Here is an 18,986-nt window from a genome sequence, read left to right as displayed (position 1 = left end):
ATCGCTACCAAAGTCCATTCACCCCTTTAATAAAATTTCTTCAAAAACTTCCTTCCTAAGCTCCTCCCTCCCTTCACGAGCACACCTCAATATAATTCTCAGTATCCATTTCCATTTACATTATCTCTAAAAAGCCAGACAGATCCGAAATCACCATAACTCCCTCACTCTCCATCTCTACGATGCTAACCAATTGAGATCGACGGACTCGCTTTGTAACCAAAGTTGACTCAGCACTCTTAAACACGACCGACTCTATAATTCCAATGGGAGCAGTGCCTTCTACGCCGCGTCTCTCCGGCGCTCGCCCTCAGGACGCGGCCGATTATTTAATCGGTTCATTTGTCGGTGAGAAGACGTTTCCTATAGGTTCTGACTTCTGGCAGAAACTTCTCGAACTCCCTCTCAATCTCCATTGGCCTACTCACCGTGTTCAAGAAGCCTGCAAGCTCTTCGGTCAGTTCATCACCAAACCTCTTTTCTTCATCCGTGCCTAATTCTGCATTATAGGATCTATTTTTTCTTTAATTATTACTACTTTATTTGCATATTAATCTCTTAATTATGTTCCTAGTGTCGTTGCTTTTCTGTTTATTGGATCTGCAATGCTTTGATAATTATAGAGATTATGTACTTTTGTTTTTAATATTTTGTTCTGTTCTTCTTCTGTGTGCAGCACAAAATAATTGCAATACAAGGCATCTAACGAAGATTTTGATTCACTTATCGTGGTGTTTGCAAGAGTGTGTTTCGAATTCCGGTGCCCCGTCGGAAGTTTATGAGAAGGCTGTTAATGCGGTGTACATTTCATCAGTTTTTTTAAAGTATTTAATCGAAAATGCTCAAAGCAATAGCATCGAGGAATTTCATTTGTCATTGAATGAGAGCGAACCTGCACCGAATGGTTTCGAAACAGGTGCTTTATTTTGTTACATAAAATATTTTATTAGCCGCCGGCCGGCCATTTTGATATCATTATGATTTGGTAACTAGTGCAAATTGGAGCCGGTGGCGGGGTGTAGCTTTGTTTCAAAGCATCTGGCAACATAAGTATTTAGCCTGTTTTCTTTCATGATTTAAATGGGGTGTTGTTTAGCCATCTTTGCTTCAAAGGAAAATAATCTAATAGCAATGGGAATGCCGATAAGCTGCACTTTAATTGTAATATTTGAAATTAAGCTTTCCTACTGCACGCAATTGTTTCCTAGTTACGAGTGAAAACTAGATTTGCATTAAGCTTACTATGCAAATAAATTCTATTCGTATAGAAGTTTCTGAAAGTTTAGTTAAGTTAAACATCTGGGTGAACAACTGCTGAACTCTGCCTTTGTGGCTGGCTACACATCCTCAAACATTAAATGATGGAAAGTGATGGAGGTTGAAAGTAAGTTGGATTTAAACTTCTCGACTTTCAAGGTGTAATTTTGGGATAAAACTTGGTGTCTGACTGTTAGAATTTATTTATTCAATTCCCAAGGATGCCAATCCATGTACTTTAGACTCTCTGCTTTCAGTTTTATTGAATTTTTTGTTTGACAGCTATGCTTTCCAGAACTAGTAAATCATTGCAGGCCTGAATTTTGGGTTTCCATATGTGCAGATCAAAACATCGAGAGTCTTGTCATGCATAATGTGCTTAACTTTATTGGTTCTGTAGAAGTAAGGTACACCATGGATTTCTCACCATGTTTACAATATTGAGATTTCGTGGAATTTGCTATTCTAAAATGTATTATTTTTGTTACAAGTCCGAAGACATACCTTCTACATCATGAGTTACTCAATTTCATGCTTGTTGCAATGTCAACCCAACTTCTCTATGGGCCAGCACCAGGACCGACTGATATGAACCCTTTTATTGATGCAGCAATGGCTCAGGTTAGTGGATGAGATTTAGCTTAATTTCTTGCTCTAAATTCTGAATTCTTCAGATCTTTCAAACTTATCATGGATGCCTTCCATAATTTGCAGGAAAGTTCTTTGGTTGGTTTGGTTGTTCGGAGATTGCTACTTAATTATATAATACGACCTCGTATCCCATATAACAGCACATCATACCCAGTATTTTCTGGCGGGAGTCAGCCTGGAGTTTTGCAAAGAGTTAGTTCTGCAGCTGGTATGATGTTCTTTTAGAGTTGTTTTTTTTTTTTTTTGAATAGTTGTGAACTAGTTAGTTTTCTCACCTACAAAAGGCTTGAACCACACAGGTCTGTTATGTGGAACTTTCTAATATCTATTTACTATCCTTTTCAATTGTCTCGTTTGCATTGCTTGCTGCATGCTTTTAAATTGGGCCTTATTTATCAGACTAATACCGAGGCTATTGTTGTCATTGCATTGTAATTTTTTCCTTTGTTTAAAGTGGAGCATATACTTCTCCAACTTCTTTTCTCAATTTGATTTGCATGCTTTTGTTAGCTTCTGTATATCATTTTCTCAAGCCAAGGGTTTCAAGAATACTATTTGAAACTCAGTGACAATTCTTAGGTTTTTCTTTTGCCATCAATGCTTCTGTTGACATTATATATTTGATTTGCAGCCACTCTTGTTTTATTGCCATTCAATTATTTGGTCAGTTCAACTGGTGATGGCACAAGAAATCCATTGGCAGACAGCAGTCTTCATGTGTTGCTTATACTTAATTATTATCATAAGTGTGTTGTGGGTGATGAGTCCCTGACAGACAGAAGTGATGACAGTGCCACTTCAGATTCTCTTTCCAAAGGAAAAACATACTTCTCTGACAATCCTTACTGCAAAGCCTTAGGAAATGCAAGGGATATAGAATGTGAGATCTTCTTTTTGCCATTTTCCTTTTCAAATTGCTTTGGCATGCTGTAGCTTGTTGCCATATTGCTGAATAGTACCATGCTTTCAGTTGATCGTGTAGATATCGAGGGGAATGCGCACAGTGGGTCACATGTGAGATTGCCATTTGCATCTCTGTTTGATACTCTTGGCATGTAAATATCTTACTCTTTTACCTCCATGACAACAATAATTTCTTTAGTTTGAGTTATACTAGTGTTTTCATTAGATTGGATGTATACATGCAAATGCATGTGTGGGTACCCAGACAAAAACAAAAACAAAAAGCTCATTGGCACTTGGTTTGTAATATCATTGTTGCTCTAACGCTGCTTGCTTGGTTGCTCCAATTTTCACTGTCCATGTAACAATGTTTGAAAGTTTCATCCCCCAGTCTATCTAGAGACATATCCGAGAAAGGCATTCAGAATTTTTTGTTCCCAAAGGTTGTTGTAGCTAGATATTTTGATAAAAAAATTGTAACTTCTTGAAGGACTTTACTGTAGCCTTTATATAAGAACAGGCATAACCTGTCTCTATCTCTTGAAGTATTTCCTAACAGGTTCTCCCTCTGCAGGTGCTTGGCTGATGAAACTGCAGTCCTATTGCTTTACACATTGGTGCATGGAAACTCTGACTTTTTGGAGTATGTTTTAGTGCGAACAGATCTGGATACATTGGTATGAAATATCAGCTCGATCTTTTTCCTGCTTGTTATAAAGAAAAAAAAAAACCTTTTCAAAATTTTGAACCCTAAGGCATTACCAAATGAAAGTATAGGCACTGACAAAGCAAATTACATTCATTACATAATGGAATTGGAAAGCTTTGTTGCCATTACCCAAGGTTATAGTTTTTATGATCGTATTTGTAATGATCAACGCAGTTGCTGTGGCCACTACACTGAAAACTTGTCAATTGTTTACATTTTTATTTTACAAAGTCTTGCTATAACCTATTATTTATGCATGCGTTAGATGAAATTGTTGAATTTTTTTTACCATCTACTGTGTTTTCAGTCAGAAATTTTGTTGGGACTAGCATTGTTCGTTCTAGCAAAATTATTAAAAATATGCATGTCAAAGACAAGTTTCTAAAATTTGTAAACAATTCATGTTCAGTGGTGGCTACCATTATGCGGTCCTGATGACCTTGTAACTGCAACTGTGACAAAAAGAAGACCACGACTATGATTATAAACCATGCTACTAAATCCATTTTGAAGGTGGCACCTTTTAGCCTTGGGCCTGAGATGACTGCTACTAGCGTACTTCTAGCAGCTTTTACCAAGTGTAATCTACAATCACATGATTGTAGAGCAGAAATAAAGGGAGCTAAGGAACAATGATTATATTCTTCCGTGATAGTTCAAAACAATCTTCAAGATAATTTTGCTTTATTTTCAAATTCCTCATAAATGTTATAGGATGTTGATGCGTTTCCTCGAATATACAAGCATATGCTATGCAATGAGTGTATTTTAGTTAAATAGGTTTTGCTTGACATGTTATTTAGCATGTTGGCTCTTGAAATCAATGAGATTCTTAGGTTTTCTTGATATTTGAGTTGGCATGTGATATTTACTTTTACTGTCACATCGCTGTACTGCAACTTAACAACCTGTTTTTCGCAATGAGATCTGCAGTTAATGCCAATTCTGGAAACACTGTACAATGCTTCAAAGAGGACGTCCAATCACATATACATTTTGCTGATTATACTTCTTATACTTAGCCAGGATTCATCTTTTAATGCAAGCATTCACAAGATAGTAAGAATCACTTTCATTTGCCAACTTTCAATCTTATTTCCAAGATGTGTATTATTTTTCTTATGTTATTATTTCCTTGTACTGTTCCCACAGGTACTGCCAAGCATTCCATGGTATCAAGAACACCTTCTTCATCGAACATCCCTTGGTTCTCTAATGGTCATAATTCTTATAAGAACAGTGAAGTATAATCTATCTAAGCTGCGGGTATGTTTTAAAGTACTTAGCTAATTAATTCATGTTCAAATGGTTGCAGTGTCCCTCTTGAAGTTGTTATATCGGCCTGCCATGGCTCATGTTTTGGAAGTTGTTAAATCCAGTAGATTTTTAATATTGAAACAAACCGAAGTTCTCATATATTTTATCACAACAGAAGATCTATTAGGTTCTGCTACAATAGTCCATGTTCTTCTATTGATTCTAGTATATTCATATCTGCTTGGTTTGCTTGTAACTGTTAAATGTGTGTTAAAAACTTCTTCCACTCTGCCTTCTCGTAACATTTTGAACTTGTAACAGGATCTCTATCTTCATACAACTTGTCTAGCAACTTTAGCAAACATGGCTCCTCATTTTCATCATTTGAGTGCATATGCATCACAGAGACTTGTTAGCCTATTCTATATGCTCTCACGCAAGTAAGTCACTCTTATTTGGTTTCTTTTCTTCTTCATTTACCACATTACATTAATACTTTGATAACTCAAGCATACTTTTCTTTTCTGTTATTCTTGCATTATCTTTTGTTTGTTTGATATTGCATGTTTAGGTATAACAAACTTGCGGAACGGATAGATGATAAAATGGGGAAGAGTGGCTCTTTGGGGCAAGACAGCCTTGCTGAAGATCTGGTAGTCATTATAGTCTTTGATATGACTCTCATAATGTGAATATTATGCCATGGAAGGCTACCACTTTTTTAATTATTTTCCATGTTAGCTAAACTGGATTGTTTTTATTGCAGTCGGCAGAATTGCATATTTACACGGACTTCTTGAGAATTGTCCTTGAAATATTAAATGCAATTTTGACTTATGCCTTGCCACGCAATCCCGAGGTATAATTTCTTGTGCATAGTTAGTGTTATGTGCAATCTTCTTCCTTTACAAGAACAATTATGTACCTTCCCTCTGTTTCTGCTCATTTCTCTTTTTTTGGCAGGTTGTATATGCAATAATGCACAGGCAAGAGGTTTTTGAGCCATTCAAGAATCATCCGCGCTTCAGTGAACTGATTGAAAATATTTACATGGTATTTATTATCTGTAGTTTTTTATATGTAAACATCAATGTTCCTGAATAAATCGAAGCAGAATTCTAGGCAGTTGTTTTTGTATCAGTCTATCAGCTTTTCTCAATATCTGTATAATGCTCATTTCCTTTACCTGATTGTGTTTCATAGCATATGACTGTTTTGGACTTTGTAGGTTTTAGATTTTTTCAATAGTCGCATCGATTCCCAAACACATGATGGTGAATGGTCAGCGGAGAAAGTCCTCCAACTCATAATTATGAATTGTCGATCATGGCGGGTTGAAGGCATGAAGGTTAAAATAACTTTGGAAATCAGAAGCCTTGCCTAACTCTGAATGTATTGTCTGAAATGTTTTTTTTATTTTTTTTTTACATTTTAATGTGTTTTTCTTTATTATATTTTGCAGATGTTTACTCAATTGCATTTCTCATACGAACAAGAGAGTCACCCAGAGGAGTTCTTTACACCATACATCTGGCGTGTTGCTTTATCCCAACGGTACTGTTCCTCTATCTCTTGCCTAGCTTGGAATCATGCTAGATCTAGTTGGATATACAACTAATAACTATGTTTTTGTCATGTGATCTTTTCAGTGGACTGAGCTTTGATCCCAGTGCCATAAATCTGTTTCCAGTTGATCTGCCAATAGAGGCAAGTTCTAGATTTGCTTTGAATTTCAAAGATATCAACATGTTGAACTTATAGTCCATCTTTTGTTACATATCCTTTCCACTCTTCATATGTTTCATCTTTCGAGAGCTATTGAGCCTGAGTTTTATGGAAAATGTTATGTTTGTGGAAACAGCAAGCGGAAACAATGTTTTCATCTTATCAATTATCATTCTTGAACCAATCTCTTTTTTTTCCCTCTATTCAGTGTTGGAATCTATGTCAAGCTACACTAATTCTTGATTTGCTTTCATGACTAATCAACCAGAAGCACTCACTAGTTACTAGTTACAACCTTAATTATTCTGTTAATCTCTTTAAAAATAACCCAATTTTTTGAAAGACTTATCAAAAGATGGGAGAGGAGCACCCATTCATGGCCTCTGAAATTAGGAGTTTTTAGTTTTTTCTGTAAAATTCTATAGGGGGTGGCTTCCTCTAGTTTTGACAGGATTTCTTGCAAGGGAGGCTGTGAGAATCCAACTAGGCAGGTTAGGATAGGGTACTTTTTAAGCATCATCAGACAGAAAAAGTGCTGTTTTGGGTAGAATTCAGATATAAGAATGATAGATGGGGTTGCTGATACTTCACATGAAAGAAGGAACAAGGGAGGAACTTCCCGTGTCTCTGTGGTGAAGTAATTCTTTTTTTCGCTTGGCAAGGTGATTTCACCTGCCTACTTGAATGATAGACTAGCTAGATAGTTTGCTTGGTTGCTGTTTGACTACTTTATTCTGCATTTATCTTCAGCGAAATCCTCTACCCACTCAAAATGATAAAAGAAGAAGAAACAAACTATCAAACCAACAAATTCTTAGGAAGCTTATGCTTGCAAAATTTTCTTAATCACCTAAATATAATTGAAAACAACTTAAGGAGGTTTATGTAGACAAATGACAGCAGACATACTCATTTGCTTGTTTGTCTAGTTTTTGTAATTACACTGTTTTGAGCAACTACTCTTTGTTGGCTTTGAAGGAAGTGACAAACAATTCAAGACTTCATTTTGATTTATTTCCCTCTTAATTCAAGACTTAATTCAAGTTTTTTACATGCTACTTCTTTAGATTGACAGTTTGTTTGCTTTGCTGCAGAAACCAAATGATGACGGAGATGATCAAAGTAAATTTCAAAACACAAATCTGAATGAACACAGGGTACTGCTTGACCTGTAGTGGGTGCAGCATTATATATCTCCCCATTAATGTTCATACTTGGTGGTGTGGCTATGTAAATAGTACTAAATACATGAAGTAGTAGTAATGTATTCTTCTCATTCTTTCCTGTTTATATGCTTGGAACACTGTAGAGGACCCCCCCCCCCCATATATATATGAAAATTGAGATGCATGTAATGAATAAGAGAGGATGCTATGCTATCCATATTCCAGGTTTCCAAGTATAGTCGAGGAAAAGGAATAATGAATAAAATCTGGATTCCAATTATTTGACAAGTGCTTCGTAACAGCGCGGATTCAAACTGAAAACAGGTACATGATTGTTGCACTTGCGAGTCGTGACTAGCATAAACATCTCTAGCTGACGTTGATTCATGAGATCAGGCTCTGGTTGTTAGGTCTTGTGATACAAGATTGTTCAAGTTTAAATTCCTTGGTAGATCGAATGTTTTTAAAACTTCTCTATAATTGTACTCCAGTATAACGCAACGCGTCTACATATGCTCGGCAAACGAGCCTCTACTAGCATCGTGTGGCTGGCGGTTCAATTCAAATCCAATTGCACTCCAATTTCCTCGTCTATGCTTTTGTTAATACCTAAGTATGATCAAAGGTTAAAGATTTTTATCTATTGTGTTGCAAATGAAAGATCCTGACAGTGACAGGTGTCAAACTGTACTAATGGATAAGGTATCATTTTCACTTAATAAACCAAACAAAAGAATCCACCTGCATAAACACGAGAAGAGGGCAATTTTAGAATGAAGTAGAGGGCTCGTATACCGGAGATGGGGACTATGTCGTCTCCCTGATGAAGCCACGCCAGTGCTAGCTAAGGAGGGGTGCAGCTGTGCTTTGTAGCCAAGTTGGCAAGTCGTGTATATAGGATTTTGTTCTTCTGCAGAACCTCCTCCACAAACCGCGGATGTGAAAGTGCCTGGAATTAATACAAGTGTACGAGTGACCAATTTACCAAGCTAAATTTATACTGCTATGCTGCTAAGACATTTTCTGTTGATAGTGACAGTATCCTCTATTGGTACTGAAGCATCCACGCGATGGTGGTAATAAAAGATCAAAATAGTCCATGTCAAGTCGCCTAAGACTAGCTTCACAGCATTCTCGTACATATTCAGGGGTACCCTTGGATCCAAATTGGAAATCCTCACACAATTATTCCAAATTTTGTTGCTAACTGAACCATTTCTCGGAGAAGCTGCTTCAAAGCCTAGAAATTATCAACTTTCTTGATCAAAATTAAATTTTTGCATTGAAGTCAGGACTAATGTTCCTCGGGATATCATATGATATGCCTATCTCAACAGGATATGTTTGTTTAGACAACATTAAGCACGTATATAGCCCATCCTCTACAATCAAACTCTTGATTAATCGGATACATGACACATCTGCAATCAAAATCTTTCAATTCGAAATACGCAACATCAAACCTGTAAATGATGTTTCAGACCCCATTGAACTCATCGCGTACTAACTACGGCTACTTCATGGTGATGCCATTATGCTGTCCTCACCACTGCTCCCCTCTTTTGATCTATCTTTATTTATCAAACCCAAGAATGATCAAGTGGGGTGTATGTTACCAAAACTCTAAAATGCTTAGGGAAATCACTATCATTTGTTATAAAAAAACTATCCATTGCTATATTGAAATTATGTTTTTGTCCTTTGAAGAAAAAACCAAACGCTTGATTTTAACAGTAATTTGATCTCTTCAATGACTCATTAGTTATTAAAAAAATTATTAAAGGATATATACATCTATTTTATTATTTTAGAATAGTAAAATAATTAATTTACCTCCTAATAAAAAAAAAATTACAACTATTAACCAAGAGTATCTGTCTTTTCATTTTTAAAAATATAATAAAATAATATTTTTACCCTTAAAATAAAATAAAATAAAGACATTCATCCAAAGATATTTTGGTCTTTTATAATGAATAATTGATTTATATATTCAAAAAGTTATTAGAGCGTGTAACAACTTTTAATGGCTAAACTTATTTTTTTTATTGTTTCATGTTTTCTTTCTATTTATGTGGTGCTTTCTCTCTCTCCTCCTCAAAATATATACGTTGGTCCTCTTTAGTATTTCAATTTCAATCTTTATTCTTTTGATTTTGATTTTTTGATTTTTAACTATTTTTATAAAAGTCTTGTTTGTTTCAATTTAGTCATTTAATTATAATTTATCTTATTTATTTTTTCCAATCTAATCCTTATTATTTTGATTTTTAATTTTTTATCTTGACCCTTTTATTAAAGTTTTTTTGGTTTTTAATTTCATCTTTCAATTAAAATTTATGATGTATTATTTTTTTCAATATAGTCCTTGATTTTTTTTCTTTTGTTAAAGTTATTTTTCTTTTCAATTTAACTCTCCAATCAAAAAAATTTGATTGTCCTCTAATTTATTTTTTATTTTGATTTTCACCTTCATACTTTTAATTACAATTTTTATTTTAGATCTTTTTATGTAATAGATTTTTTTTTCCGATTTCATCTTTTACTGTTTGATTTGTTGGAGATTAGGCTTCTCAGTTTTTCCATTTATGGTGTTTTTAGTTTAATGACCCAGGTCATGTGTTTTTAAAGTCAACGTGAGTCAACATCTTTTTTTTTTATTTTCTTTTTTGTTTTATTATTAAATATTATTTTTTAAAAAAAAATTGGCTTTGTTGTTTCCTTAAAAAAAAAAAATTGGTTTGCCCTTTATTATCCAGGTTATATGTTTATCATATTAACTCAAGTTTTTTTTTTTTGTTCATCTTCTTTATACAATTTCATACTTCCAAGGTTTTTTTTCAAGTTATCATAACTTTTTATATATCAAAATCTTGTTTGTTTACTATTGTTTCTTATTTTTTCATAATCTAATTAAAATAAAATCAATTTATTAAACCTGATCGTGCCTATAACTTAAGTCATTTGTTTTTCTTATTTCTTTTAAACGTGCTTGCGCGCAATCACTTGTCTTTTTATTATTTTTAATTCTAATTTTGGTTTCTATTTTAATTAATACCTTTTTTTAATATGCTTTTTTAAATTAATTTTTTTAATTTATGTTTCAATTAATATCACTCTCCTTTATGATTTTTTTTGTTTTTATTTAACCTTTTTTTAATAGAGTTTGTTTTTTTAAAAATTATTTGTATATATTTAATTTTTGAAGATATTATTCTCATTCATCTATAATTATTTTTATTTTATATAGATGAATTTTATTTAATTTTAAAAAAATATTTAATTTAGATAATATTTTTAATACGTGTAACTTTAGATTATTTTTTTCCTTTTTATTATATTCAATAAGTTTTATTTGTGTGTTTATTTATATTATTGTTTGATTGGATAAAAAATAATTTTAATAAATAAATTTAGTAAATATAACTAGATAAATATCTCGTATCAATGAGATCAAATATCTTGATTTACTTCTATTTCTAGATTTTTTTAATTTTATTTATTTACACAGAAAATTATTGATTTATTTAATTTGATGATTGTATAAGTTTTTTTTAATTTATATTTAAAAAAATTATATAAAAAAACATGTTGAAAAATACCTATATATCTAGTTTTTTTTAAAAATAATATATAGCCTGCGAGCATTGGCAAAATAACTTTGTTAATGTTATTTTTAGATGGTCATGGTCTCTTTATTATCATTATAAATAAATAAATAATGAGCTTGTACTTGAATTAAGGGAAGTGTCGTAGAGTTTATTTTTTAAAATATTTTTATTTTAAAATAATATATTTTTAATTTAAATATTATTATATTAAAATAATAATAAAATATTAATTTAAAACTTCAAAAAAAATTAAAAAAAAAAAAAAAAAAACCCAGAGTTAACAGCAATGCGAAACGGCAAAAAGACGTTAAGAAACGACTTTCCTTCGTTCATTTTACTTTAATGGATGAATGAAACGACATCGGATAGACGTCATGATAAGTATCAGTAAATAACAAATAATAATAACGCAAAAAGCAATTTCACGGACAGAAGAACCCAACTTTCTCATCTGCAATAAACGAAGAAGCTAAAATAGTTTTTATTATTTTTTAGAAAAAGAAAAAATTCACAAAATCCAGAGAGATAGAGGGATTGATTAGAGATGGAGAGGAGGAGAAAGCAGATCTACGTAGTGGCAGCTCTCTTAATGAGCTTTATTAGCCGCATCTATTCTCTCTCCGTCACCGTAAACGACGTTGAATGCGTTTACGAGTATGTCCTCTATGAAGGCGACACCGTTTCCGGAAACTTCGTTGTTGTCGATCACGACATCTTCTGGGGCTCCGATCACCCCGGCATCGATTTCACTGTAAGCTGTTTAGTCTTTCATTTCAGTTTTTTTTAATTCATTTATTTTGACTTTACTTAGGGGTTTTCAATCTTGCTATGTTTCGTATCAGCTGAGATATTTTGGAAATTGAATTCGTTATCGATATAATTTGGTGGTATTGGTTTTCTGTTATTTAATTATCATTTTAGATTTGGATAATAGAAGTGAGAAGGGCACCAAGGAGGGTTAATGATTTAATTAATTAGAAAGAACCAACCTTGTATGATCTGACGAATCTGTCAAGGGATGTAAAAGCAGGTTCCTTTTGGATTGATGATTGTCACTCGTTGTTGCTGGACACGAATTTCAATATAACGATATTATGAATGTAAAAAAAAGAAAAACCCTTGAGATTTTAGCAAGATCCTAGGAACTTGTTCGCAAAGCGCTCCCTCTAACCACCGGGGTCCCCTCCAGCTTCCCCCCACCGTAAACGATTACTAAAAAAAGAGTTTTTATGCTTTGCTTTCAACCGGCCCTAGAGCGTGATCACAGAGCGAAAGGCCTCTTTTAGAATTTAATAGTAGTGCAAAAAACTCCTGTTCTGTACTAGTTTGCCAGACAAAGCAATTCCATGTATTAATGTGAAGTATCTTTCGGAAAACCTTAGTCACTGTGATTATTTGATCATTAGCAAAAAGGGAGTCCTTCATTATGCTCCACCATGTGAACTTCTTTATAATAAGCTGAAGTGCTCTGTTTGATTTCGCGTCAGAAGATGGTGCAAGAATCTTCTCTGTTTTAAAATGTTATGCACCTTTTGTTTACGTTCATTGTGGACTAATTTGTGAACAATCATGCACCTTGTTATTTATGGTTTTGGAATTATTTTAATATTGCTGTTGTTCATTCCAATTTCTTTATCTTGATTTCTGCTGTCATGCAGGCAACATCTCCTGGAGATAATACGGTGCACACTGTAAAGGGGACATCTGGGGATAAGTTTGAGTTCAAGGCTCCGAGAAGTGGAATGTACAAATTTTGTTTTCACAATCCCTACGCAACACCTGAGACCGTCTCGTTTTATATTCATGTGGGCCATATTCCCAGCGAGCATGACCTTGCCAAAGATGGTTTGTTGATTTCTCTCTTATTAGTTTATTCTTATATTTCAGATCCATCTCTATATATAGTATCAGGTTGTGAGTTAACTGCAATAGTATTACAGCCTTCTTGTGAAATTTCAATTGCTTATTCTAGTTGATTAGTCCATGTTAGTTAGGCTGATTTCCTCTGTGAATAGATTTTGTTCTGCTGTCCTTTTACCTGTATAGCATCTGTTCCTTGCAGAGCATTTGAACCCAATTAATGTTAAAATTGCTGAGCTGAGGGAGGCATTGGAGTCTGTTACAGCAGAGCAGAGGTACTTGAAAGCCCGTGATATTCGACATCGTCATAGTAAGTTTCTTGCACTGGCATTTTGTTTCTTTCCTTTCTTTTCCCTTCTTTTAATCCTTAATTGAGGAATTGCACAATTTTAGGGTAATTCTTAAGCAATTTTTTTTTTCATGCTTTTTTCTTTCCTTTCGTTTCTTTTCTTTTGCTTGAGAAAGAGGCATGATCTTTTCATGATATTTTACCATCATGGTGTCCAGTGTCACTAATTTGAATACCATCCTGCAGATTAACATGTCATGTATGATAGATCCCTATAGAAAGTCTCGACTTTTGTGCATAAAAGATCTAAATACGAACAAATACCATCCTGCAGATTCAGGCAGTCATTTTGTGCTGAAAAAAACCTGTTTAGTGTATATCGTGTATTCAGTTTTTGGATACACCAATGCCATTATTTCAACATGACAAGGCTGCCTTATGAGCATGTTCTTCAAACAGTTGCAATTTGCTGATTGCTTGCTAACTATGATTTTTTACTTGTGCAGCTAATGAGAGCACAAGAAGGCGTGTCATAGCCTACACAGTTGGAGAGTACCTTTTGCTGGCCGCTGCCAGCACACTCCAAGTCGTGTATATCCGTCGTCTCTTCAGCAAGTCAGTGGCATATAACAGGGTTTGAGCTCTGATTAAGTCATTGACTGTTGATTAATAACATGCTGAATTTGATAAGACAATGGATGACTTTAGACAACTTTTGCACAAATGTATGGTCTGTTGTTTCATGGTTGTTTAGTTTTCGCATTTCATTTATAATACAAAGTTTAGAACCCATATTTATTTCAACTTCTCATCTTTGATTTTTATCTATTATATTCCGAATCATAACATTTTGACGTATTGGGTATCTGCAATGGTCATTATCTCGGAGGCGGCTTTCTTTGGGCACCTGAAAGTGTAAAACCATGGATCTATAGATTGAATTCAGTCTCTTTCTTTGAGAATGCACAATTCTCATGATTGCTTTTATTGAAAGGTAACCCTGCGGTAAAATGCGTGACATAATTTCGGTTAAGCATACTCCTGAAACAAGCAAGATCTTATTGGAAGGAAGGATGAGAGATTAAGGCAAATGCAGCATATTTAAAATGTTGAATGCCTGCCTATTTATAAAATTTGCGTATTAAGCTTCTAGAGTGACCAAAAGCGTGTGCTCTTAAGATTAAGTTTGCCATGAGAATAGTATACTCACAGCAATTACTATGTGCGTGCCATATGATTAACTAGCTTTTTGATTAATGTTGTGTCGTGAGTTGCATGTATTTTTCTTATAAAAAAATTATACTTGCAGGTATTTTTAATATATATTTGTATATAAAAAAGTTATAAGTATAAATTAAAAAGTTTATGTGTGTGTATATAATGGAATGAATTGAGAATCATCTGTTAAAAAAATAATTAATAATAAATGAAGATAAAAATGAAAAATTGATAGATACATATAGATCAAGATCTTTGACAATTACAATACGAGTTTTTCACCTGATTGTGTTGAATGACAGTGTTTATCGAAATCAATTTTTCATTTAATCAAATAATAATAAAAATAAATATACATGAAATTGATTGAGTAAAATAAAATAAAATATTATGTAAGGTTATGTATATTAAAAATATTATCCAATAAAATATTTTTTATTTATATAAAACAAAAAAATATATATAGATGAATTAGAATAATCTTTTTAAAAATTAAATACATACAAAATAACTAAAAAATAATTGTCATTTAAAAAGAGGCTATATAAACAAAATAAAAGAGATAACGTGTATTAATTTAAATATAAATAAATAAAAAACAATTTTGAAAAAAAACCATATAGAAGAAGCATTAATTAAAAAAAATAGAAGAAATAATTTAAAAAAAAAAAAAAAGAAGTAGGAAAAGGTGTTGTTTGGCTTGACAAGCAATGCCAACCCTCTTGGCCCATTTCATTAGGGCCGCACACTTGGAACCATGTATTTTTTTTAACTACAGTTAGAGTGAATTATATGTTGTTTGTCCTTATTTTTTTAAAATAAATGAATAAATCAAATGATACGTCGTGTGATTTTTTCTAAATCTCAGCTATTGTGGTACCTAAAAAATCGGAGTTGAAGATTCTTTGACCCAAAAGCTCATTTCAGCCTTTTTTTTTTTTTACCTATAACACCTAAAAAAATATCCTAAAAACCTTGATAAATCTATGCATGACCTTAAAAACCCAAAAACTATCCCAAAAACAACCCAACACCAAAATCTTTTTTGAGCTTAAAATGTGTTTTTTTAGGAATTTTCAAGGTGAAAAGGTACCTAATATGAATTCCCCTGGTGAAATGGAATCATTTGACACAAAGATTGACTATTTTGGTTGTAGAAATTAAAGCAAACAATATTTTTATTTACTACCAGAATTCAGCAACCTATTTCTCTCATCACTCGAACCAAAACAAAAAAATAATAAAAATGTATTTTTTTACCAAAATTAAACTGAAAAAATATTAAAGGGTTGAATATGTATAATTTTTAAAGAATGAGGACTAAATTAAACTGTGTGTGGACTTTAAAACCATCATCCATTTGTGGTGCCTTTTTTACTTTGATCCCTTGTCTTTAAAATTTGATTTTAGTCAATAGATTTGATTCAATTGCCCTTGATTTTGGTCTAAAATGATGTAATTGCACAAAAAAAAGTTTGAAGGATCAAATTAAAAATAATAGAAAAAATTAAATAATAAATCCACGGTAAAATATGAGAGGGTGATCACTGGTGTGTGCGTAAAGAAAAAGCCATGCCTTTTAGATTTCTATTAATTACTATAGTCATAAGGCCTTTTGATAAGTTAAAGACTATTAATGGATCATAAAGCACATTTTAAATTTGATTGTTTGGGATTTTTGCTTTGCCATCGATTAGATGGGGTGGTATTGTGTTTGAACATGATTGGAGTTATTTATGGAGATCCATCTAAAGATGGTGTGTGTTTGATATTATTTTAGTTTTTATGATTGATTTTTAAAAAAATTATTTTTGTTAAAATTGCTAATGAAATGGATTTTAACATGCAAAATAAATAAGAAGTATGTCTTCGTTAATGAAAAGTATGTTATTTTTAACTTTCACAAACCAAGATTTAAAATGAAATTACGAGTGAGATCAAATGCAAAAAAACATAAGCTATTTAACTAATCAATTTTTTTTATGTGGTTGAGTTTTTTTTTTTCTTTATAGTTTGGGTAAAAAAAGAAGCTACCACAATACAAAACTGTTTCAAAAGCACATTAACATAACATGTATAATTCATAAAGGTTTCAACCGCATTTAGAATGCGCCACTAACATTAAAACATTGCCTAATTATTTTAAGAATATATTTAGTTTGTGTTCAGTATTGTGGTGCAATATGCTTTTTAAAAGTATTTTTCAATTGAAAATATATTAAAATAATTTTTTTAGATTTTTTAATTTTTAAAATTAGTACATCAAAACTATTGAAAAGTATCTAGAAAAATTAATTTGATGTCTTTTCAAATAAAAAGTAATTTGAAAAACATAAACTCTCACAATGCCAAATTCACAATTAATCTCCTATAAAATTATGATTTTATTAGATATTCTTCATTTTGAGAAGTCTTGTGCATTTAATTAGGGGTTCGCTGGATATGTTGTCCGCCCTACACCGTGGGCCAACTCAAATTGTTTTCATCGTAAAAAAAAATGTTAAAAGTGTAGGTGTTTTTTTAAAAAAAACTGAAGGTTTGAGTCATTGACTTGATTAGATTTAATAAGATTACATGACTTTGATAGCATAAAATGAAAAAATACAATGAAAATAAAATAAATTGATAGAAAAAGTTGACAATACAAAAAACAAAAACAATTCTCAATACTAAGGCAACCTCGTTAAAAGCACGTTGAATATTTGTGCCTAATCGGGTTAGTATGCCAAATTTATGACCTAATTATGATACTAGAGCAATCTTGTCGAAAACAAATTGAATAAAATAATAAAGTTCAACTATAAAACAATTCAATGTCGAAAAGCTTAATTGAAAAAATAATCAAAATAAGCAATAAAAAAAAGATCTAAGTCAATCTCGGTTAACTCGTCAACTTGGGTTAACCTATCAATTCCATAATCATAGGCATATAATTGTGATAGGGGTATAGACATGAAAGCAAAAATAAATAAATCACAAAGATCAATTTTCAAGAAATTAAACATCGAAGGATGAGATTAGAAAAAAAATAATTAAAAAAACCTAAAAAAAATGAATTCAGCTCATGTTAAATATTTGAAATCCACAACTCTTGTTATGAGCACAGAGCTAATGTCATATAAAACAAACCCTAAAAAATAACAAAGTAAAATCCTCAATCAAAATATATTTAGGGATGGAATTGGAAGAAAAAAGAAATAAAAAAAATCTAAACAAAATAAATAATAATTAAAAGAATGAAGACAAAATCTAACATAAAAATAATCAAGATCAAATACTATAAGATGAAATTGAAAATAAGATTCAATTAGAAAAATAATAAAATAAAATAAATAACAATTAAAAAATAAAAATCAAATTTGGTAAAAAAAAAAAATGAAACCAAACGATGAAGGGCTAAATTAAAGAAAAAAGATTAAAAAAAATTAAAAAAATAAAATAGCAATAAAAAAAATAAGGATAAAGAGGGGTATGAAAAAAATTAAAAGACACATAAATAACAATTAAAAGAATGAGATCCAATTTTATACAAAAATCAAATAAAATGAAATGATGAGGACTAAATTGAAGAAATAAAAAATTAAACAAAAATTAAAAGAATAGGAACTAAATAAAATATAAAAAATAAATTAAAAGACACATTTTACTTTACCAATAGAAGGGAGAGAAAAAGGGAGGGGAAGAAAAAATTAAATTAAAACCACTCAATCACACTAAATGTATGTTGTCAACATACGCTAGGAGAAGAGAACGTACATTAGAGCCACACCGTTTATTCTTCATTGACGTGCTCTCATCTACAGTTAAGATCTCAATGAGATGCTCCTAACACCACCATGAATAGTTGTATGTTTTCCTCTTACTTGTAATGAGTGCACTGTACAAAAAAATTATTTTTAATTTAAAAAAAACATACTACTCTAGCCTGAATAAGATTTCTACTAAAAAAACCAATATGAAAATACCAAACAATCCCTTGAAATAAGTTATATATATTTTTTTTTGCTTATAAAGACACTTTAGTAATTATAATGCTTAAAAAAAACCAAAAAATAACCTTGACCAAAAATTAAAAAAAAAAAATTTCTTAGAAAGTATTTTAGATATCACACTAAGTAAAAATTAAAAATACTATTCCACCTCATATAAGCTTGAAATGATAAATTGAACTTGTTCAAAAGACAAACTTGCTCCTAAATGCAAGTTATATAAGTTTTACTGTAAAGAATAAAATAATTATTTTATTGTGTGAAAATAAAATACGAGACCCTCAACAATGAAACTGATCTCTTTTTATTTTTTACTTAACAAATATCTTAAATCAATTTTTGGAAAAAATA

At 31.8% G+C, this 18,986-nt stretch overlaps 2 protein-coding genes across 2 annotated transcripts; both read left to right on the top strand.

Moving 5' to 3' along the window:
* LOC118061500 (uncharacterized) lies at positions 1-7,958 on the top strand. The gene is made up of 18 exons (XM_035074949.2): positions 1-456; positions 677-916; positions 1,601-1,664; positions 1,749-1,878; positions 1,972-2,116; positions 2,540-2,788; positions 2,879-2,963; positions 3,386-3,488; positions 4,454-4,579; positions 4,673-4,786; positions 5,099-5,217; positions 5,349-5,430; positions 5,544-5,636; positions 5,741-5,830; positions 6,006-6,125; positions 6,240-6,331; positions 6,427-6,484; positions 7,597-7,958. The coding sequence occupies exons 1-18, from the start codon at positions 267-269 to the stop codon at positions 7,675-7,677; spliced, it is 2,181 nt and encodes a 726-aa protein (XP_034930840.1). The 5' UTR covers positions 1-266; the 3' UTR covers positions 7,678-7,958.
* Positions 7,959-11,686: 3,728 nt separating this feature from the next.
* Positions 11,687-14,232, top strand: LOC118061501 (transmembrane emp24 domain-containing protein p24beta3). The gene is made up of 4 exons (XM_035074950.2): positions 11,687-12,030; positions 12,938-13,124; positions 13,342-13,449; positions 13,935-14,232. The coding sequence occupies exons 1-4, from the start codon at positions 11,824-11,826 to the stop codon at positions 14,066-14,068; spliced, it is 636 nt and encodes a 211-aa protein (XP_034930841.1). The 5' UTR covers positions 11,687-11,823; the 3' UTR covers positions 14,069-14,232.
* The last annotated feature ends 4,754 nt before the right edge of the window (positions 14,233-18,986 follow it).

This window comes from Populus alba, chromosome 10 (assembly GCF_005239225.2).
Source record: "Populus alba chromosome 10, ASM523922v2, whole genome shotgun sequence".
NCBI lineage: Eukaryota > Viridiplantae > Streptophyta > Magnoliopsida > Malpighiales > Salicaceae > Populus > Populus alba.
The sequence above is the reverse complement of the archived record's forward strand: the minus strand, read 5'-3'. Positions and strand labels throughout refer to the sequence as shown.